This window comes from Zalophus californianus, chromosome 6 (genome assembly GCF_009762305.2).
Source record: "Zalophus californianus isolate mZalCal1 chromosome 6, mZalCal1.pri.v2, whole genome shotgun sequence".
Classification (NCBI taxonomy): domain Eukaryota; kingdom Metazoa; phylum Chordata; class Mammalia; order Carnivora; family Otariidae; genus Zalophus; species Zalophus californianus.
In genome coordinates, this window is record NC_045600.1 from 146,230,452 (window position 1) to 146,252,940 (window position 22,489).

A 22,489-nucleotide genomic window follows, 5' to 3' on the forward strand; every position below is an offset into this window, starting at 1 on the left:
CCACGATCCCTGCACGGAGAGAACCTAAGTGGACACGTGCAACACCAGCATGAGCAGGAGGTGCGTGGGCCGGACACGTGGCACAAAACAGCCACGTGCAGTCTGTGCCGCACAGACCCCAGGGCCTCCTGGGGCCTCGTTCCCCCTCGGCCCAGCTCCGAATGAGGAGGCCTGGGTCATCACGAAAGGTGACAGGCTGTCCAGTGTCCCCTGTCTATGGAAGCGCTCGTGACACCCGCAGAAAAAGACTCTGGTCCAAAAGGGCCCAATTTCGGCCAGCTGAAGAGCCAGGTGGGGCAGCTCCCTGATTCCCAAAGATCCGGTATAAACAAGGAGTGGCCACCACTGTCCACCTCGTGTGTTATAAACACAAAATTATATAAAGTTATAATTATAATGGAATCAAACTTCTGGTCAAAACCGGAGCGTGACAAAGAGTAGTAAAAAATGAAAATGAGAAAACCTAGTTGTTTCAGATAATGTTTCATGGCGGTGGTGGTGTTTTTAAAGATTTTACTTTTAAGTAGTCTCTATACTCAACGTGGGGCTCGAAATCACAACCCCAAGATCAACAGTCGCACGCTCCACCAAAAGCCAGCCAGGCGCCCATTTGGTGTTCTTCACACTTTCTGAAAGCATGTTTGTTTCTCTCAATTACTCCAGAACTGGGGATGTCACATAACTGAGCCGAGCTGACGGCAACCCTGCCCAACGATGCTGGCCTTCCTCAGCTGGGCAGGAGTGGAGGGGACGGTCAGGCCGGGCACCCACCCGCTCAGACCCACCTGTTCAGACCCTGGCAGTAGCCAATATCCGGGTTCCTCCAGGAGAAGGCCAGCAGGACGTTGCGGAGCTTCTGGATGCCCTCTGAGGTGGGGCAGGAGTAATGCTTGTTGGTGGGCAGAGTCCGCAGCAGGTCCAGCTCGATCTGCTTGGAGGCCGGGTTCTGTTTCTCCAGTGCCTTCTGGAGCAGCGTCTGGAAGTACCCGGGCTCGGCGCTGTCCCGGAACTTCCTGGTGTGGAGGTCCACGCACCATTTCCACACCTTGGAGCGGTGTTCGTGCGGGATGCCCGCCCGGATCAGGTTCTTCAGCTCCGGGGAGCACGCCATCTCCCTGTTCATAGTGCTCGCAAAGTAGTTTTCCCACTTGACACCGGTGGACACCTCCTGGTTTTCTGTGAGGTACAGGGTCTTCAGGTCCAGCGCTCGGACCTTGGCCACCAGCCTCTCCTCCTCATCATCCTCTGGGACGGTCCTAAACCCATAGATATCATACTCACTGTTGAGAAAAACAGAGGGAAAATTGAATGACGGGATTCTGACAAAAACGCGAACCAAACAGAAAAGCACGTTGGCCCACATATACGTGGCCCTTTGATCTGGGACCAGGCACTGGAGCCCGGTGAGGGCAGAAAAAACCTCAACAGCCGGGGCAGGACGAGTGGCTAGCTCCGTGGGAGGAAATGAAATTACATCTCTTGGTACTAGAATAAAAATAGATTCCAGACGGTTTAAAGCCCTACCTGTGAAAAGCACGTAAGAAAAAACGCACCTGGTAAACTGGCCACATGAACGTGTGTTTACACATCATACGTGTCTGTACGTGTAACTTCCGTGTTCGGAAAATGTCATTTTAAAACGTGGAAAGGTGAGAGAAAAAGTATTTGCGTAGACGTTGGGGATGAAGACAATGTGGGTGTGGGAGCAGGACCGTGGCCCCAAGGACGTCCAGCCGTGGCGACTCACACCTGTGGCTAGCCACATCGTACGGCAGAGGCACACGGCGTCACGCTGACTCAGCTGGGACAGGGAGGCTACCCCGGACCGCTGGGGGCCCGTGGACGCACAAGACCCTTCATGGTGGAAGACAGGGCAGGACCGCGGACGTGCGGACCACAGGGCCCACTGCTGCTGGCTGAGGAACGGAGGAGGACGCCTGTGGCCTCCAGAAGCAGGGAAGACCACCCCGACAGCCAGCGTGGAAACGGAGCCCTCGCTCTACAGCCCCAGGGAACAGCTCGAGTGCATGAGGACACACGGTGCCCGTGACACCTGGAATATCCAGAGAGGCCCGCCGCACAGCTGGCCCACACAAGCTCAGACAGCAAACGGGTGGTGTGTAAGCGGCCACGTCTGTGACCACCTGTGAGGTCAGACCGACACGGGGCCTTTCGCACCTGCTGCCAAGGGTGTGACCTGTACCAACCTAGTGGGGCTGGAGAGACGTGTGCCCTGCAGGCCGGGGATCCCGCTTCTTGTCTACACCCTGGAGGAGCTCCCCCCGCCCCGGGCACGTGGAAACACGAATCCCTATGTTCGCCATTCCTCATCTGTCACAAGGGGACGTGGAAGGACCCTGTGTGTCCACCACGAGGGGAAGGAGCAGAGACACCAAGGTTCGGGCGCCTCCGACAGTGGAGGGGGCATGAGGCCCACGAAACGCAGCTCGGGGGCCACACGGATCCACCTGGAAGATTCCAGGAAGTAACGTTGAAAAGTTGCGAGTACGGTGGGATTCGTGTCTTAGAAGGTGTCCCCAGTGAGGACTTAGAAACGCACACTGACGCGTCGTAATGTGGAAGGACACAACGTCCAGTATTTGCTGTGAAGTATTCCAGAAAAATCCCTGGGGGCGAGGAGGAGAAGGTGCAACCAGACTGACAGTAATTACAGAAGGGCCGCCTGGAGGGTCGTCATGTGACTCTATGCTGCAGGCTTGCAATTTTCCACAAGTCAGAAATACATCAATATGCACAGCTGCCGTTCTGCTTACACACGAGGTTTGGAAACAACACGAACAGAACGAGCCCAGAGGTGCCCGAGGGAGGAAGACAGGCCCTCATGAGCAGCCCTGCTGCCCGCGGACCCGTGGAGAGCGCAGTGTGGAAGCCGGCCACCCAGGCTGGGGTTCTGTCCCCACGACTCGGGGACTGTGTGTCCCTCCCCGTCCGCGGAGCACTAACACGCGCTAGTGCGTAGAGCCCTTGGCGCAGCTCCTGCACGCAGGCCTCAGGGAGCGCTCTGCAACAGGGGCGAGGCTCACGTGCTGCGAGCTGAAACGGCAGGTCCTGCTGGAGTGTGTGCGTCCGCGGCGTGGGTCAGACCCTTGAGGGGTGCCGAGCCACTGTGCCAGGCTAGCTAAACCTTCTCCCCACACGGGGGCCTCTCTGCTCTTGAACCACACGTGGGAGCAACTGTGTCTCAGGACGGGGCTCCTACTCTTTGGGGGACTGGTTCCCAGCAGGACCGGAGCTGCTGCTGGAACCGTGGACCCTGATGCACTTGGGAGGGAGGTCCTGAACTCAACGACCTGGCCTGAGCCTGGCTCTGCTGCGCACCTATGACGGCAAGAACGCCGAGAGCATCCGTTCTGATGACGGGCACACAATGGGACACGCACTTGCATCTGGTCCTCTGTGAGCGACGACCATCGTTGAAACAGGTCCCACGGCCCATGACAGTCGCCGGTGCTCTTACCTGACAAGATGAGGCTTCACGAATGCCTGCTCTGGGCCTTCAACCTGCAGGGCGTCCTCCAGCAGCTGAGCTATGACGTCGCGAGAAGGCCCCTGTTCTTCCGAGCAAACCGGCGTCTTCATCTCTTGGAGCAGGATCAGGTACTTGCTTTCTATCTGGCACAGCTTAGCTTCCAGGCTGGAATACTACAGAGAACAGGGAGGTTACCTCCATCCCGACCAGGGCGCAGCATCGGCAACCCTCGGTGCCTCGAGCAGCCAAAGAACAACAAGCACCGGCTATGGGGAGGTGAGCCAGGGACGGTACACAGGACAGCAGATTCATGTCGCCCCAGGCCACCTGCCGTGTCCAGCAGCTGCCCCGGGCCCCCTCCTGCTGGGGCGCTGGCCCAGCGACACCCACATCACTCCCGCACGGCTGAAGGCAGCAGCAGGAACAGGACCACGTGGCTGTCCCTGCAGTCATGCTGAGTGTCACCCAGCATGTGGGCTGTGAGCAGGCGCCCACGTGGCACTGACATTTCCCAGCACGCCGTGCCTCAGGACCAGCTCCCATCTGCCGCCTCATCAGGCACACCCTGGGGCCATGCGGACGCAGGTCCGGGAGGACGCGGGGAGCTGGGTTCCAGAGGTACACGGAGCACACACAGCGGGGACCACGAGCGCCATCGGACACCACCGGGTGGCAGCGGCCATGCTGGCACTGCTCTTCCGGCCACAATGCCAACAGAGAGGCAACTGACGGGTTCTCAGCGTCCCCGTTTATAGAGGGGAAACCAGTCCACGCAACTCAATGGAACAAAATCACAATCCAAACCCCCTTCGTTTGGGGAACCTGAGCGTCAGAGTGAACGGTTTTCCGTAAACCCCGTGATGCGTGTGGATGAAGACACATCAGGGCACCTCTACTCGTCTCCGTCTCAGACACGGCGACACTGAATACGCAGCACTCTGCACCCTGTATTTCGGGTTCAGTGACCTTGCGCCCCCAGTGTGGGGGCAGGGCTGGTTTACGACGTGCCCACTTCTAAAGGCTTCGGTGTCCCCGGCTGCCAGGAAACAGCTGCACCCTGACCCACCTTGGCCATCAGGTCCCGCTCCCTCCTTTCCGCGTTTCTCCGCAGTGCCGAGAGCTCCAAAATCTCCTTATTTAGGAACTTATTCTGGGTTTTGTACCCCTGTAGGTTATCCTGTTGGGAAAAAAAAGCCATCAGTTCTCACCAGTCTCTCTCTGTTAATATATCACCGTCTCTGCAAAGAGCCCAAGTTAGCGCGAGCTTTGAGAACCGACCGCCGGGCACTTCCTGATGGAGACGACTCCGCCGCCAGCCTTGGGGTGCCAAAGGAACAAGCAGAATTACATCCTCACACTGCGAGTGTTGCGTCCCCGCACTCACTGACCGTGGCACAAAGCAAACCCTCGTGATAGTTTCTTCTGTAGCTCGAGAAACAACACGTTCTCTGTGGGTTGTCAGTCACTCAGGGTGGAGGGAAGGCCTCGCGCACACACGGCGCTCGACTACAGGCCCCACCTGCAGTGGACGACGTGCTCCAGGAAGCACGTTCCTCCCATTTGTGTGTTGAAACAGTGGCTCAGTCGTTGGGCGTCTGCCTTCGGCTCAGGTCATGATCCCAGGGTCCTGGGATCGAGCCCCACATCGGGCTCCTTGCTCGGCGGGAAGCCTGCTTCTCCCTCTCCCACTCCTCCTGCTTGTGTTCCCTCTCTCGCTATCTCTCTCTCTCTAATAAATAAATATAATCTTTAAAAAAAACAAAACAAAAAACATTTTGAACTCTGGAAAACCTGACAGGAAAGAAAAGGAACGTGATACGCCCTTCGCCTAAAATTCACCAGCTGTTAACGTTTGCCGCACCTGCTGTGGGACGTAGGACAGCCTCACAGGCTGGTGACAAGTTCTGCCAAGTGTGGCGACAGGATCGGCTGTGGCCTGCGAAAGCCCGCGAGGAGGGCAAGCGTCTGGGACAAATGCGCTCGGCCAAGCGCAGTCCTCCACCCACATGCGCCCCCCGCTCTGTGGGGTTCCTGGGGCTGCACTGGTCCCTGGGTCACTGGGCAATTCCTGGACTGGCCGGGAGTGTCCACCCCTCACGGGACAGAGGCCATGGCCATTCCTTGAGACACGTCCCTGTCTCCAGGCTGGACGCCACCATGATGATGGGGGCCCACAATCACCCTAAAACGTAGAGGGACTGTAATGTTTCCATGGCCCCTTTGGTCACTAACACTTGTGAAGCTCGCGCTACAGGCTACAGGGTCCACGTGAGACTCCAGACGTCTCTGTGAGTGAGAGCCCTTGGCCGCCGTCCCTGTGTTTCTCTGAGAGCCGGGCCACCAGGCTCTGGGCCACCGACCGCGCCCAACAGATACGCTCACGCCTCCTGTGTCAGTAGGACTGCACGTCACGACAGGCCCGTGACACACCCAAGCCCAAACCCATGGCAGCCTGGACCCCCCGCTCTCCGTCCTCCCGTCCCGGCGACTGAAAGCTCTCTGGCAGCGCCAACACACACGTAACAAGGAGGAGGCCGACGGAAGGAGGGCGGGGGATGCGGGCGGCTGGGTGATGGTGGGAGAGCAGAGTAAGCGGGTCCTCCTCCGGTTATGTTCCGTGTGACTGCTCATCGTGAGGAGTCTCCCTACGCTGACGATGACGAGAACGCAAGTGGAGCCCCTACAAAGCGCCAGACCCTGCCAGGGGAGGGCTGGTTCACACATGAACGCGCTGGGGCAGGAAGGGACCCGACCCCCAGGTGGGGTTCGTGAGCGGCAAAGCTGGGTAGGTCTGAGCTCCTCCCCGTGCTCCCTACGGTTGTGAAGCGGTCTGTTTTGTGCTAACTACGCCGGGCACTCCTGGAGAGGCCTTGCGCTCCCAGCACAGCACAAAGCCTGGCACACGGCTGAGCGCACGCCAGAGTCCAGACAAAGAAAAGCTGCTGGCATGGAGGCCCGCGCCAAAGAGCAAGTCTCAGGAAGACCAGCCGCACAGGTAGGTGGGGACAGCGACCCGACAGCAGCCCCGACCGTGCCTAGCGAAGCAGACAGCCACCTACGCCGAGCAAGGAAGAGTCACAGAGCCATGGAAAGGCCGGGAAGGAAGTACAAAAACAGTAAAGTACTTACACTGGTAAAATCCTACGACCAATGTGTGTTCCTTCCTCAAAATACCCCAGAAACAGAAAGTGACCCTCTCCCAGAGGCAACAAGAAGTGTCAGCAAATTCCAAACAGGCCACACACACTGACCAGAGCCGGAGAAAGTGGGCCGTGACAGTGACGGATGAGACCCCCCCCCCCGTAACACACAGTGTCCCCCGCGGAGGCATTCCGAATTTGGGGTCAAGGCAAGAAATCAGTACGAAAACCATGCAGCCGCGAGAAGTGGGGGGCACCGAGGACACATGTGGCAAAACCCTACTTCTGTCCACAGCCCCCCGCCCGCAAGCCTGCTTTCAATTCCTGTGGAGCCCCTGCGGGAGCCTGTGGTGGGAGCGGGCGTCTGGCGCTGGCGGCGGCAGAAATCTCAGGGCGGCCGGCTGGCCCACTTGGAGCCCACAGCCACACGCCGGCCCCTGAACAGCCGCCTCCTCCATGAGCTCTGTCGCACGTCACCTGACCACGGTGGGATTTCAGAGCCTTAAAAACTTGAGAAATGTTGGAGGAAAAAAGTCATGAAATCACCAAATGATTCAAAACCACCCCACCCATCTTGCCACAAGATCTAAAGGGTGAATAAGGGGGGGACGTCTAATTCTTATCAAGTCTGTCTGCTGTCTTCACAGGGAGCTGTGTGGACCAGAGACAAGCCGCTCGCTCCCACACATGCCCTGGTTCAGCTCCCGTGCGTCCCCGCTGAGCCTGCTCACGAGGCCTGCAACCAAACACCGCAAAACAGGCATGCTCGCCAAATACCAATTTCAGTTGACGTTAAAGTAAGCCATGGTCAAACGCGCATCGCTAATGCGGTGACGTCCAGGTCGGGCGCGTTCTCGACTGCGAATACGAGCAGAGCCGCGTCTTACCAGCCACACCGACCACGATGGTTTGTGCAAGCACGGCTGTGTTTGTGGTCGAATCACAGAGGAATGGGGTGGGGAGCTCTGTTGCTGTCGTCCTTCTGGACTCACACGTGCACGCGCGTCACTGAGAACTGGTCACTACGGAGGCCACATGCACGTCCCGACGATGCTGCCGTCAGCCCAGTGTTCACTTCTGTTCCAAATTCTGAGGACTCCGTCCCCCCCCACCGACTCAGCTCTCCACTGACAAGCCAGAGAGGTAACGCTGGGCATGCAGTAGGTGCTCACTAATAACCTCAACATGGCAAATCTCTGCCTTCAAGGATAACCTGCCCTTGGGAGCCAAACACCCCTGGTGCCGAGGTATTTACGCAAAGAGGGTAGCCAGGCGAGGAGCATGTTAGGGCTGGGTGCGGCCTGGGGCTACAGACCTGCCTGGAGTGGGCTGGGCCACACTCGGCGCCTCTCTGCGTCCTCATGGCCAGGGACATGGCCCTTCCCCACCTCAGTTACAACCCAGACAGTCACGAGTTCAGGAAGCAGCCCCCCTGTCCTCAGCGCCAGGACCCTCCCAGCCTGGGCGCAGGGGCCCTGACTCTGAGCAAGCCTACCTGGGAGCCAACCCCATACCAGCCATCAGAAACGATGCTCCCTTGGCTCCCCCTACCCCCAGGGAGCTGAGGCAGGCCGTGTGCGCGGTGCTGGCCTGGACACTCATGCATGGGGGCGCACAGGGGCCCCTGGGCTACGTGCGGTAACGAAGCTCTAGGGGTGCAGAGCAAAAAGGGTAGGCTCAGTTGCCTGAGAGCAAGGGAGGGAAAGTTGCAGAACCACTCTGAGCAACGGCATTGCCAGACTCACTCTTTGGTTTTCCAAGGATGCTTCTTAGCGAACTACCCATCGTTTGCCTACAAGTGCTGCTCTGTCTGCTCTGTCTGCTCCGTCTGCCGCGCTGTCTGAACCCCACCGAGCCCACGCTCCACTTACTTTCAGCCTGTCCAGCTCTAGGTGCTCCCTGCTGGGGGAGGTGGGGGAGCCGGGCACCCCTGCAGCAGAGGGTGTGTGGTCCGTGCCCTCGCTGAGCTGGCGCGAGAGCTTCATGATGACCTCGTCCTTGGCCTGGATGGTCTCCACCAGCATCCCCAGCTGCTCGCTGAGCTCGCCCACCTTGCTCTTGAGCGTCCTGGCTTCCTGCTGCAGACTCTCTCTCTCCAGGGAGAGCCGCTCCAGCTGGCTGCTGAGACCCAGGATCTGGTCATCCTTGCGGTGCAGAAGGTCGAGCGTGTCCTTCGGGACCCCCTCAGAGAGCCGGCTGCTGGCGAAGTACTTGTCGTACTGGGAGGACCGGACCGTGTGCTGCAGTAGCCGCACCAGCTCCTGCAGCAGAGGAGGGAGCGGGGAGGAGAGAAGCAGAGACTGTGACAACGCGACACGGAGCAACGCGGGGCCGAGACACGCTCACACCGGACTTCCTCTTGCAGGGTCTCGGAAGCGAGAGGAAGAAACATGCACTCCGTCAAGCCCGCCTGCAGAGAACAATGCCAGGAAACAGGAAACCGTGGACGCACACAGTGCCGTCCGCCGCGGCCCCAGCACACGCGTATCTGTGCGTGGGACGGGAGCTCCGTCAGCTCCGACCTGCCCAACGACGGGGCGTCCTCGGTCTCAGAGGGAAATGGACACCACGTGGGAACTCCTTTCCCTCCTGTTAACAGACTCGGCCGATGCCGCGCTGGGGTGGGAGTGGGCACAGCGGCCGAGACCCTCCCCCGACCCACTGGCGGCGTCCCCACACCCCCTAGAAATCCAAACATCCCTGAAGAAGTGACCTCGTGGGGCGCGGGCGCCTCCATCAAATGCTTCGGGGAAAAGCCCTTCTGGGGACGAAGACACTCAGAGGCCCGGGCTGTGCTCCCGCGGCCGGCCGGCTGCCGGGGGGGACGCACGCGGGTGAGAAGGATGGTTACCTTCTGGCTGGACAGGTCTTTCTTCAGCCGGTCCAGCTCTTCCTGCTGGCTCTGGACCTGCAGCTGCATCTCAGACGCAGGCTTGCTGACGCCGCCAGCACTCTGTGCCCCCTCTGCCGAAGGGTCACCGCTGACGTGGCGGTTTTTGTACGATCCGATCATGTCTTTCAAAGGGCGCTTTCCTTTGTAGGGAATACGTCCAAAATCAAAGGGAAATCCTGAGCCAGTTACTCCTACATACAAAAACAAAACTTGTTTTCTAAGTGCAGGATAAGTCATCCTTCTGGAAACTCCCACCCGCCATTCTCAGGGGAAGTTCTGCGTTCACCACGCAGAGAGCACGGGCAGGGGCCGGGACGCCTCTGGGCCCTGGCTCGCTCTTGATGAAAACCGAGCCCCGACTCAAAGTCAATCCCCCGCCCCCCCCACCCGGGATCCTTCCTTAGGAGACTTGTCACGTGGTCCCTTTTCAAGAAGACGTTCTGGCTGTGATTGCTCAACGTCTGCCTTAGGACGCAGGGGAAAATGGGCGGAGTGCACTGGCACAGATGAGGAATTTAGGACAAGGCCGCGGGACACCTCGCTCAAGACTCAATCTGGGATGCCGTCTCTTTTCCTGAAGCTCAGGTCTCCTCACCAGTTTCCCATTTCTGCCACTTTCAGGACCAAAGGGGACAGAGACACAGGCCAAGGAAGAGCACAGTGGTTCCGAGGGCCTGCAGCGTCCCAGCAACACAGAGCCCCTTCCCCAAGGCCTCGCCTGCAGTCAGACAACAGGCTCCCGGGCGGGACTCACGGACACAGGGATCCTTGGCTCCCTTCACTCATCTGTTCTCAGAAAACAAAACAAAGCCCCGCCCTAAACGTATGTCTTCTTCGTTGTGAACAAGTGTTTTAAAGCATGACTACATTCTCTTCCTTAAAAATGGGCCTTTAAAACACTGATGGATCCAAATAAATGTTAGTACAGATGAATTCAGATTTATACTCAAACTATGAGGAGGCAACGTGAACTAGAACACAGTACTTGGATTCCACGAAGCTCCTAAGTCGGGACAGTGGCTGCCCTAGGCGGGGTGGGGCACTGGAGGGGCCGGGGGACAGGGCTGGCCCCGTCCTGTTTCTTGAAGTAAGTGCTGCCTACGTGGCTGTGTTCGTTGTGACAACCCGTCGCCTTCACATTTCTGATGGATGCGGGGGGACTTTGTGCACTTAAACGCAGGGGAACAGAGAGAAGGGAGAGCAGTTCACGCCCCCTGCACGACAGGGACAAGCTGGGGGGCTGACGCCCGCGGCTGGTACAGGAAGGGTCCACAACCCCGCGCCATCAGAGTCCGCAGACCCCATGGGGGGCTGGTTGTCTGGCCCGGGGAGTTTCCGGCCCACGCGAGCCGCTCAGCCTCAGAGACCCTTCCTTCCTGACTGAGCTCGCAGTTCCTCCTCCAGAACCCAGGTCCCCCTTGCTCAGGAGGCGCTCCCGCGGGCCCTGACCAGGGAGCGCAGCACGCCAGGCCCGCGTCACACAGGACTGCAGGTCCCACGCTATGACCCTGAGAACACAGGCAAGCCCCCCTGCAGAGCCAGTCAGGGCCCTCCTCCCGGGGCACAGAAGTACTTCCTTTAGTAAATACTTGCCCTCCCGATAAACTTCCTATGATCCTGCCTCCACCTGTCAGCCCATGCTTGACTCGAGCACAAGGCAGAATTTCAAAATTACTGTCCTTTTACATTAAAACATCAATATTCCCTCGTGGATCCCCAGACGAGCATCAGGAGTGGCCGTACAGACGGGGTCACGCTGACGACAAGTGAACCCTGACCCTCCCCAAAACCGGCGGGGACCAGACACGACGTGGTTCCAGCTGTGGTGCCAGAGGGCGCACAGCCCCAGGCCCCGACCACAGAGCGTCCTCGTCTGATGAAGTCAGCCCTGCATCTGGGCAGGCCTCGGCCCACGACCACACATGGGGCACACGAGGAGCAAGAAGGGACCCGGACTCCAGAGCGTGGGGAATCCTCGGCGCGGAGACCATCCTGGCCACGCGCACGCCAAGGCAAAGGGAGGAGGAGGAGGGGGAGCTGTCAGGGGCAGAGAGGCCAGTGCAGACCGGCAAGGAAACCGCCCGCAGACCTCGTCAGTGCCTCACGTGCCCGGGGCGTGCGCACTCGGCTGTGGAACCAGAGCGGGCTTCGGTTATTAGATTTACTGCCGCTGTTTCTAGGTAGAATAACGAAGCCGCCATGAGGTTTTAACATGAGTCGTTATCTCTTAGAGATACGTACGAAATAAAAAATTTAGATGCAATGGATCGATGTCTAGAATCTACTTTAAAACAACTCCACCGACACGGAACGCAGGGGGTGGTGGAAGCTTGGAGGAAGAGAGCGGCCCTAAGTTTGAAACCGTGGGAGCCGCTTGAGGTTACACTGGAACCCGTGACCCTGTACGTTCTACTTTACGTACGTTCCAGATTCCCGTAAATAGAAGGGTTTTTAAAAAATCCATATATCTGTAAAGAGCACTGTGACTTCTAGATGCTCTATCTCCCGAAAAAGCTTACGAGGCACCAGCTGGATGGTCGTTTCTTGTAACGCCTCATCTCACACGCCCTCTGGGGTCATCGCCCACAGAGAGGGCGCAAGCCCCAGTGCGCCTCCTGCTTCCAGAAAAGCCTGGTACCACAGGGGCCGCGGAGAGCAGGACGGTGGCAGGAGCCATGTCCGTACCTTTGTTCCCCTCGGGGGCCGGCTTCTTCCTCTCCTCCTGCGCCATGGACTCCTCCAGGTCCTTAGGGTTTGGGTCTAAGAGCTCCCACTCTTCACTGGTGTAAAACACACTCTTCCGACTGTCACCGTGTCCTCTCCCAGGACGGAAAGACGACATTGAGTTTCTGTTAGGAGAAATGAAATGAGTTATGTAAAATGCTGTAAAATAAAATGTAACTTCACATATACAGGACTGGCAAAAGTTAACAGATACGGTAACATCGAATGTTGAATGTCAGGGAGGGAGGCGAGAGGGAGGCTGGTTGGTGCTGCGGGCGGCAGTCACACGGGGGGCCATCAGCAATACAAGTTCAGGTGAAGGGGGCCCCACCCCAAGACCCTGCGTGTCCCAAACGAACTCCCGGGTGTGGGCATGGAGGAGAGTGCCCACCACTGTGCTGTTCACGTGGGACCCAGGTGAACGTGGCGGCTGAACACCCATCAACGGGAGAACTGGTGTGATGGATCAAGCACCATGGCGCCATGTAAGTGAATCTGTCCATTCACACGTCACTAGAGCCCACCGTGCGCTGGCCAGGACTCCAGCACAGGAGCCACTGAGCCCGAGACACAGTCCTGCCCCATGAACACATCAGCCACAGCCCCCGTGCAATGGACTGTGCCCCACTCCGTCCCCCGCTCCGCATCCACCGCTGAATGAAGAAAGAAAATGGGACAATGATGTGTGCAATGTGACAGTGTTTCAAACCTTCGTGGGAACAGTGGTCACAGAGGCTGTGCCTGCACATGTGGCAAGGCTGTGAACGCCGGACACAGGACCCTGCCGCCTCCATGAAGGGCAGGGTGAGGAGGCGGGTGTGCAGGCTGCAGCAGGACCCAGGACGCACAGACCACGCGGCAGCCCACACAGCTGAGCCTGCACAGCCCAGGATTTACCCGCAGAAATGAGAACATGTGTGTGCACGCGGGGCCTGCACATGGACAGTCACAGCTGCCTGACTCCTCACAGCCACAAACGTGTCCCCGAGTGGGAGTGGGTGGCCCAGCTGGGACACGTCCACGCACACCGCACGCTGTTCAGCAAAGAAAGGGAATGAACCATGAAACACTCGTCAGCCCAGAGGGGCCACGAAGATGATGATTGTCTAGAAGACAACTGCGAAGGACCACACACAGCATGGCCACGTTCACAAAGTGGCAGCCACAGAAGGCGGGCCAGTGGCGGCCGGGGCGAGGGGAGCAGTTGGTCGCGGGCGAATGGAAACGCCCGGTGTTTCTGTTACAGAGGAATTTCTATGACCACGTTCGGTTTCAGACGTTCGTCAGCCTATACACCGAACACGCTTGAGTTTCCTGCAGGTAAATTACACCTCGGGGACGTGGTTGAAACAAAGAGCGGGGAGAAACGTGTGTCGTGTGGAGTTCCCTGAGGTGGATGCGGAGCGGGGGACGGAGTGGGGCGCAGGTCCGTGGGAGGCAGACCGACCACACCCTCACGGACAACGGTCTTTCCTCAATGCTGGTGTGCTTGCCAAGCAGATGGTTTTTGCCTGGTTTGAACCGTATTGAAGTGCTCTAGACCAAAGACTGCAGGGAAACCAGCAATCCCGTGACGTTTCCACCGCTGCATCCCAACCGGCACGTTCAGCCCCAACTGTCTGAACACCGGCAATCGATGTAATTCACAACAGCTGTTTCCAAATGTACGTATTTCAGATCAATTTCTCCACCTACGTCTACGATGCCCAACGTGTCTGACAGACACAGGCCACGTCCCCAACAGAGGGGAGGCCCCCCCCCCCCCCGCCCCTGATAACAGATCAGTTCTTAGGATAGACGAGCACATCAGGAAACATTCTCGGAAGTGATAAAAAGCAGAAGTAACCGGAAGGGGCCGGTAGATGAGACGAGGGGCCTGGAGACAGGGAGCCTCATGGCGTCCTCACGACAGGGAGCCGTGTCACAGCCACCAGGAGCGGGAGGTGGCCACAAGGGCCCCCCGGGGCTCGGGGAGCAACCAGCAGGCCAACACCCGGACTGTAGCCCTAGGCACTGATTTTGGACTTCTGGCTCCAAGTGTGGGAGAATGAATTTGTGTTGCTTTCAAGCTCTCGTTTGGGGTGATTTGCTGCAACAGCTGGAGCAAACAGAGCCCCGTGGCCGCGGGAGACCCTTCCTCATCCCTGCACAAGCCCCGGCCGGCATGCAAGTCTGGAACCTCACGTCTACCGTTAAAGCAGTTGCAGCGCCGCCAGAGTGACGCGGGAATGTGGTCACAAAGGCCACTGCCCGTCCACCGCACATGGACAAACGAGTACACCATCCTTCCGCTTCGAGACACATACGGCAACATCTACGACAGCGTGTCCTACCTCAAAAACCCCATCGGAGTGGAAATCATCTCAGCGGTGAACCTCCAGGCAGGGGCAGCCGGGCTGGTGCCCCATGCCCGACACGCAGACCCTGCATCCAGCCCCCGCCCCCTGCACCACCTCTGCTCAGCGCCCGAGCTCCTGGCACGCGGACCTGGGGACTCGGGAAACCCTGTTCTCACAGCCACTGCCTCACATGAGCTGCCTCGCTCCTGCCCCCCCTTCTGCAGGTCCCGCCTTGTGCTTCAAGACCTAAGTCAAAACCCGCCGTCCTGCAGAGCCTCCGCCTCCACATCTCCGTGCACCCAGGGAGGGCAGTGACCACTGGCTCGGCCCTCCACGGCACCCCACGGCCTCGTGCGTGAGGCACCCCCGCCGCCCCCCTCCCCGATGGCAGCGAGCGGCCAGCTCTGGTCTGCGGGCACCCTCAGCCCCATCCTGCGTGGAGGGCACGGGAGGGCACACAGGTGATTAGGACGATGCCAGGCTGCACGGCGGGGCGGTCCTCCAGAGTGTGCTTCTCAAGTGTGGGCGGCGATCCCAGCAGAGGTCACAAAGTCGAGTCAAGGACTCATAACATCAATCCTTAAGGTCATGCCAAGCATGCTGTCCATGCACTGGGAGAGAAAATACGACTTTACCAGATGAACACTGGCATTCTATGATATTTCTGTCTGGGTCTCATGTGCTTCCAAGCAGCACATTTTTTTTTTATTTTTTTAAAGATTTTATTTATTTATTCATGAGAGACAGAGAGAGAGAGAGAGAGAGAGAGAGAAGCAGGCTCCCCGCTCAGCAGGGAGCCCACTGCAAGACTCGATCCCAGGACCCTGGGATCATGACCTGAGCCGAAGGCAGACGCTTAACCATCTGAGCCACCCAGGCGCCCCCAAGCAGCACACATTTATATATAAGAGCCTACCATTTGCTGTGGGTTTCCGGGCAGAGACCGCACCCATCAGTCCCTCCCTGTGTACGCTGAGCCACCCAGCACGCGTCCGGCGCTGCACGAGGTGCTGGGGACACACGGGGACACACGGGCTCACGTGGGAGGTGGGGCCACAGGCCAGGGCGCAGAGAAATATAATGAGTACCAGTGGTAGGACGGCTGTGGAGAAGCTCAGGGTGGGGGGCAGAGCAAGGTCAGGACTCCCCAGGAGAGACAACCCACCCAGCAGAGGGATGGCCTGAGGCAGGGCCTGGGGGGAAGACAGTGTCTGAAGAACTGAGAGAGGCCAAGCAGGCCTGCAACACGGCTGAGCCCACGGGACCTCGAAGGCCAGGTTCAGAGCACAGCCTTCAGCCGACAGTGAGGAACCTCTGAAAGGCTTGCGGTACTGGGAAGAACGGATTTGGGTCACTGGGAGTAGGGTCCCTGCAACGGGAGGGTCCAGGACCGGCAGACAATGCAGACAGGGTCCCCCTCCCAGCCCCCAACTCCAAATACAAGAGGAGGCAAGGGTCAGTCACGCCCTTGGCAGCCTGGACGACGCACTGACATCCTCTGAGTGCATCCCACATGTGCCAGGTGACCAACCGCACTTTCCAGCCAGGCCTAACGGTCTGCAGCTCCTCTCAGGGCCGCAGTGGTCTCCGCGGGTGGGCGGGGCATCCCGTGGCGGCGGCCCTTGGGATGCGTGGCCCCAGACGTGGAGCGTGGGGCCAGCCGAGGTCAAGAGAGCTGCCGGACGGGTGTGCTGAGCAGGCCCTCGTGCTCCCCAGGGGCTGTCAGCCCCCCACCCTGCAAACAGTGCACCCTACACCTTAACATTCATCACAAAGAGTTTTTGAGAATTTTTCCAAGTCCTGAACCTCGTTTTCCCTGTGTGGACAGAGCTGTGCCTGCAAACACGACCCCAAATGAACACGTCACAGCTCCGGGTGTGGCCTCCCTGGGTTCACCAAACATGTGGGTGCATGGTCCCAGCCAGCGAGACCGAAACAGCCCCCCAGGATGGTTGGCCACGTGCACAAGTAACCATTCCCACTGGGCTTGAGGGGCAAGAGAGAAGCAAGACCAAAGGCTCAAGGGTAGGCCTGGCAGGATGGGCAGGTGCTCCCAGCCGGCTTAGGGTCCACTGCCGCCGGCTCCCTGATGGGAAGATCCACTGCGCCCATGGTCTCAGCAGCTGCGTCAGCAGGTCTGGCTCACGAGCAGCCGACACCGAGCTGGGCAGCTCCTGTTCATGACCTCAGCCCTCACACCCACCAGCAAGAGGGCGTTTACACACACATGCACACACACGCCGGTTTACTAACGGAGAGCACAGAGCTCAGAGAGGTTCGGCCACTGGCCCAGCACACACAGCTCCCGAGCAGCAGGGCTGGGTGCACAGAGCAGTGGCCGGGGTGGGACCAGCCCTGCATGGAGGACCCAGAGCTGCCGGTCACGCAGCACGCAGAGCTCAGCGCCCATCGGCGGGCCCAGCCTCCAGGCCCACGGAGCCACAGGGCGCTGTTCACGACGGCCCGCACGCTCCTCCCACACACACCCGTCTGGCACGTGCTTACCGAGTGCCTGGGTGTACGCTTCCCCCGCCTTGCCCATGCACGCCTGCCCCCAGCCCTGAGCCTACCCGCACACGCGGGCCAGCCTGAGCTTCTCGGAGAGAACGATTCTCTCACCTGAAGCGACCTTAACGGAAAGGTTGGTAAAAGCAGGAAACCTTATCCCAAAGGAACTGAACACAAACGTGAGCACCTCTACAGGTACCCGTGCGGGCCAAGGCCTGGTCCTCGAGTCTGGGCTGCTGACCCCGTTCCCTGGCATCTCTCATGGGTCAACCACACCCACACAGGACATCATCTCACTTGTCCAAAGCTGTTTTGCTTCTTTTAAAAGTGGACCCTGGACTTAGGGTTATGAAATAATCTACGTACAGAGTCTCTAGGTTGTTCACAACTCTTCCCTGAGCGTGTCGCCCACATCCCAGGGGCAATTCTTTAGGGACTCACTTTTATCAAATTTCCCCCAAGTGTTCAACTTATTTTTCACAGAAAAAACAATTCCTTTTCATCCACACGGGCTTACCGTTTTGCTGACAGAACGACATGAAAATCTGGCACATCAACAGTTCCCCAATTACATTCTTACGATGGATGGGGGTGGGGGGGCCTCGGGCTCCAACCAAGGGACCCCGGGTGCCTCGCCGCTCTGCCGCACGCCTGCTAAGACCTTGAGCAAGTCACCTTCCCACTCTAAGCCTCCGCTACGTAGCCGGTCGCATAGACAGAGTCTCAGCAGCTCCCCAGCATCTGCAGGAGCACAGAACTCCTCCTCCGCGCCTGCCCGGGAGCTGGATGAGCCGGATGTGCTGGCGGCCGGGGGCCCCATGGGAGGACACCCAGTGCGTGAAGGTCCTGGGGGAGCAAGGGTCCTGTGGCCACACACCGTGGCTCCAGGGTCAGAATATGGGGACGCAGGGGCCGACGGGACCACAGTCAGACCAAGGAGACACCCACAGGTGTAGGAGGACCAGTGATGCTTCGACTGGTCACCCCCGGGGGACGGCCCGGGCAGAGAGCAGCATGTGGAGAGCAGATGGCTGGACGAGCAGGGGTGAGTCTCCCGCTGGTGGGGTGCCCCACCACACCCCATTCAGCTTCCCTGCACACTGCAGCCGTATTTTCACCACTGACAACACGGGGAGAATGAGTTTCTTTGTTATACTGAATCCAGCCAGAAAGGTAAAGGGAGAATGGGGCCACTGGGGGAAAGAATGTGTCCCCGCATGTGCGTAGTTCCTGTGGCCACCCCCCACCCCAAAACCCCGTGGGAGCGGCTGGCCAACCGCACGCAGCCGGTGGCCCAGCGGGAAAGCAGGGAGCCCCAGCCGCGTCCCCGCAGCACAGCCACGCTGAGCCGAGTCCCCAGGGCTCTGTGGCTGCCTTGAAGAGGAGCAGAAACACCACAACCCAGAGAACTCCCCCAGCTCGGCTGCAAGAAGGCAGCGGGGCGGCCCGGTTCCTGTCCTGCCTGAGGAGCTTGGAAGGGGCCACTGCATCCCAACGGCAAGGAGAGCGCGGAACTACGGAAAAGCCAACACCTTCCCAGATCCACGAGGGACAGGGACGTGGGGCAAAGTGCTGCCCCCAAGACGGGAGAGACAGGCAGGCGAGCGCGGGAGGCCCAGCTTCCTGCAGGGGAGACTCAGCAGCACACCTGTGCAGGGCGGGACCCCGAACTGTGACTGGCAGTCACTGGAGGCTCGTGCAGACCCCTCTGAGGGCAGCAGACCCAGGGCACTGGGTCCCAGGGGCCCCCAAGGTGCTGTGAGGTTTACCTCCAGGAGCTCAGCCAGGTTCCACCAGAGAACGTGGGGGAAAGTCCCCTTGGGCTTCTGGCAGAGAGACAGAAAGGAACCAGTTTTAAATTCTCCAGAGCACTCTGTTCTTAACAAGGCTTGCCCTCAGGGGAACCTGGTTAGCCAGAGCCTCACTGACCTGGGCCCAGGGACCCCCAGCTCTGGCCTCCCTTGCCATCCTGGCCACCTACAGGGGAAAAGACAGAGAAACCCTTGTGGGTCCACATACAGTGGCAGGGCTCTCCTGTCACAAGACCACAGAACACCTCCTCCCTCCACACCTCACCACCAGCCCCCTAGAGGCCGGCCTGCAGCCTTCCTTTTCCCCAGTACGTCCTGTCCAGCTATCAAGAAAAAGGGACAAAGCAAACCAACGTGATGTGGAGTGTGCGGGCGGCAGCAGAGCCAGACAAGGCAGGGACGCTGGAATCCTCAGACCAGGAAATCAAAACAACTCTGATTAACATGCTAAGGGCTCTAAGGGATAAAGCATCCAGGATGCAAGGTCAGATGTGCGACATAAACAGACGGAGACCCCCAAGAAAGAACCAAAAAGAAATGACAGAAAAAAAACACCCCAAGGGAAATGAAAAGTGCCCCTGCTGGGCTTGTCAGTAGAACGGACACGGCTGAGGAAAGACTCTGTGAACTACAGGACATGACCGTAGAATCCTCGGAGACAAGAGGAGGATAAATATTTTCATCAAGGAAGGTTATTTCCCCAAATTCAGGTCAGGCATCCAACCACAGTTCCATGAAGCTCAGGGAGCACCAAGCAAAACAGAGGCCAAAAATCCCTTAACTTGGCACACCCTTCCCAAACTACAGAAAAATCACAGATAAAGAAGAAATCTGGACAGAAGACCAAGAAAACAAATGCGTGACCCGCAGAGGAACAAAGATAAGACCTGCATCGATGTCTTCTCAGCAACCATGCAAGCAAGACACGAGTGGAGGGCGAAGCCCAACCTCTGGAGAGGAAACCACCACGCTGGAACTCCGTACGCTGCGAAATCAGCCTTCAAGAGTGAAGGAGAAACAGGCTTTCTCAGATAAACAGTGAGGGCACTTGCTGCTCGTAGACCTGCAAAAAAATGCTGCGTTCTTCAGCGCGAAAGAAAACGATACAGATCAGAAACTCAGACCCAGCAAGAAAGAAGGAAGGAAGAGATGGGACAGGGAGAGTAAAATACAGACCTTTACTCTTCTCATTCCAACTGATCTAACTTACAACAGCTTGTTCCAAATAGTGCCAATGCTGTGTTTGCTTCTGCATGTGCACCGTGGGTATATGCCCCCGTGTGCCCCACATGCCCACGACACACGCCCCTGTCTCCCAACAAACACCACAGCAGCGATGGGGGCAGGAGCTGGGACGGCTTTGCTGTTACGAGGCACCCTCCCACCTGTGGGGCAGCACAGTGTGATTTTAAAGTGAACTTGGATTAGCAGTAAATGTGTGTTGCAAACTCCAGAGCAAGCGCAAAAAAAAAAAAAAAAGCTAAAAAGGAAGTATAACATATACTAAGGAAGGAGAGAAAATGAAACCATATAAAATGCTCGATGAAAACCACAGAGACAGGGACGCCCAGCTGGCTCCACCACTGGAGCACGTGACTCTTGATCACAGGGTCGTGACTCTGAGCCCCATGCTGGGCATAGAGATTACTTAAAAAATAAAATAAAAGCACACGAGGCAGAAAAAGAGTGGGAGACAAAAACCAGGAACAAAAAGGGCCACAAACGAAAAACAGTACCAAACATGTTAATCCAACTGCACCAAGAATCATTGCGAATGTCAAAGGCCCACATGCACCAGTTAAGACAGAGGTTGTCGGGACCTAAGGGCATGTTGCCTCCAGGAACCCACTTTAAATACACGCACACATAGATGAAATGTAAAAGGAGAGAAATACGCTGTGTGAACAACACTAACCAAAAGAAAGCAGGAGCAGCTGTACGAATCTCAGAGCAGACCTCAAAGGAAGGGAAGTCATGAGGGATAAAGAAAGCATTTCATAATGAGAGGTCAATCCTCCAAGAACACAGCAATCCTCAACGCATACACCCTAACAACAGAGTGTTGATAAAACCTCAGGACAAAGAGAACCAACCACCATAGTTTGAAACTTTAACACCCTCAGTCAGAATGAAAGGACGCAGCAGGCAGAAAATCAGTAAGGACTTAGCTGACCTCAACAACCATCAATCAACTGGATATCACTGATGTGTAGACAACTTTGTCCAACGACAGCAGAATGCACATTCCTCTCGAGCTCGTGTGGAACATTCACCAAGACAGACCACGTTCCAGGCCACAAAACAAAGCCCAACAAATTTCATAAAACAGAAATCCTATGTCTGCCTTCAGACCACAGTGGGATTGAACTAGAAATCAGTAACAGAAACATAACGAAAATCCCAAAATACATCAATAAATAACACACTTCTAAAAAAAAAAAAAAACACAGGTCAAAAAAGAAATCTCAAGAGAAATTTTAGAATGTTTTAAACTAAATGAAAATGATAATGCAACTTATCAAAGGTTGTGGGATGCAGCCAAAGCAGTGCTCAGAGGGAAGTGTATAGCACTGAATGCACACCGTAGAATGGAAGAAAGATCTAAAAATCAATAATTTATATTTCCACCTTAAGAAACTAAAAAAAGGACAAATTAAATCCAAAAATAAGTAGAAAAAAAAGAAATAATAATTAGAGTGGAAACCAATGAAACTGTCAACAGGAAATAGGAAAAAAAAATCAATGAAACCAAAGCTGGTCCTTTGAAAACATCAATCAATTTAATAAGCCTCTAGCAGGATAAGAAAAAAAGAGAAAACACAAAGTACCAATATCAGAAATGAAATGGGACATCATTACAGATCCCACAGAAATTAAAAGGATAATAAATACTGTAACATAAATGTGGATAACTTAGATGAAATGGACCAATTCCTCGAAAGACACAATCTGCCAAAATTCACACAAGGAAAAAAAAAGATCTGAGTAGTCCCATATCTATTACAAATACTGAATCAATAATAACCTTCCAAAACAGAAAGCACCAGGCCCAGATGAGTCCACTGGTGAATTCTACCTAGCATTTAAGGAAGAAATTATACCAAACCCGTCCAATCCCTTTCAGAGGATAGAAGCAGAGAGAATACTTCCTAACTCACCTATGAGGCCAGGATTCCCCTAATACCAAAATCACAAAAAGACATTAAAAGAAAGCTACAGACCAATGTCTCTCATGAACACAGATGCAAAAATCCTCAACAAAATATTAGCAAATCAAATCCAACAATATATAAAAAGAATTATACCTTACAACCAAGTGGGATTTATCCCAGCAATGCAAGATTCACTCAACATTTGAAAATCTATTAATGTAATCCATCGCATCAAAACACTAAAAATAAATCAAATAGGTTCATATCAATAGATGCAGAAAAAGCATTTGACAAAATGCAACTCCCATTCATGATAAAAACTCTCAGTAAACTAGAAATAGAGGGAACTTTCTCAACTTGATAAAGACTGTCTACAAAAATCCTACAGCCAACATCATATTTAATAGTAAGAAACTCAAAGCTGTCCCACTA

The 22,489-nt window shown here is 56.5% G+C and overlaps 1 protein-coding gene across 4 annotated transcripts in view; it reads right to left on the reverse strand.

Moving 5' to 3' along the window:
• The window catches only part of TBC1D2B (TBC1 domain family member 2B), a 61,476-nt gene that overhangs the window by 13,134 nt on the left and 25,853 nt on the right, over positions 1-22,489 (reverse strand). For all 4 annotated transcript variants that reach the window (XM_027571606.2, XM_027571604.2, XM_027571603.2 and 1 more), the window contains exons 4-9: positions 12,209-12,372; positions 9,482-9,714; positions 8,502-8,891; positions 4,557-4,667; positions 3,479-3,663; positions 786-1,280 (exon numbers count right to left, since the gene is read on the reverse strand). In XM_027571606.2, the coding sequence (XP_027427407.1) occupies positions 786-1,280; positions 3,479-3,663; positions 4,557-4,667; positions 8,502-8,891; positions 9,482-9,714; positions 12,209-12,372 (1,578 nt within the window). The remainder of the gene's footprint in view (positions 1-785; positions 1,281-3,478; positions 3,664-4,556; positions 4,668-8,501; positions 8,892-9,481; positions 9,715-12,208; positions 12,373-22,489) is intronic.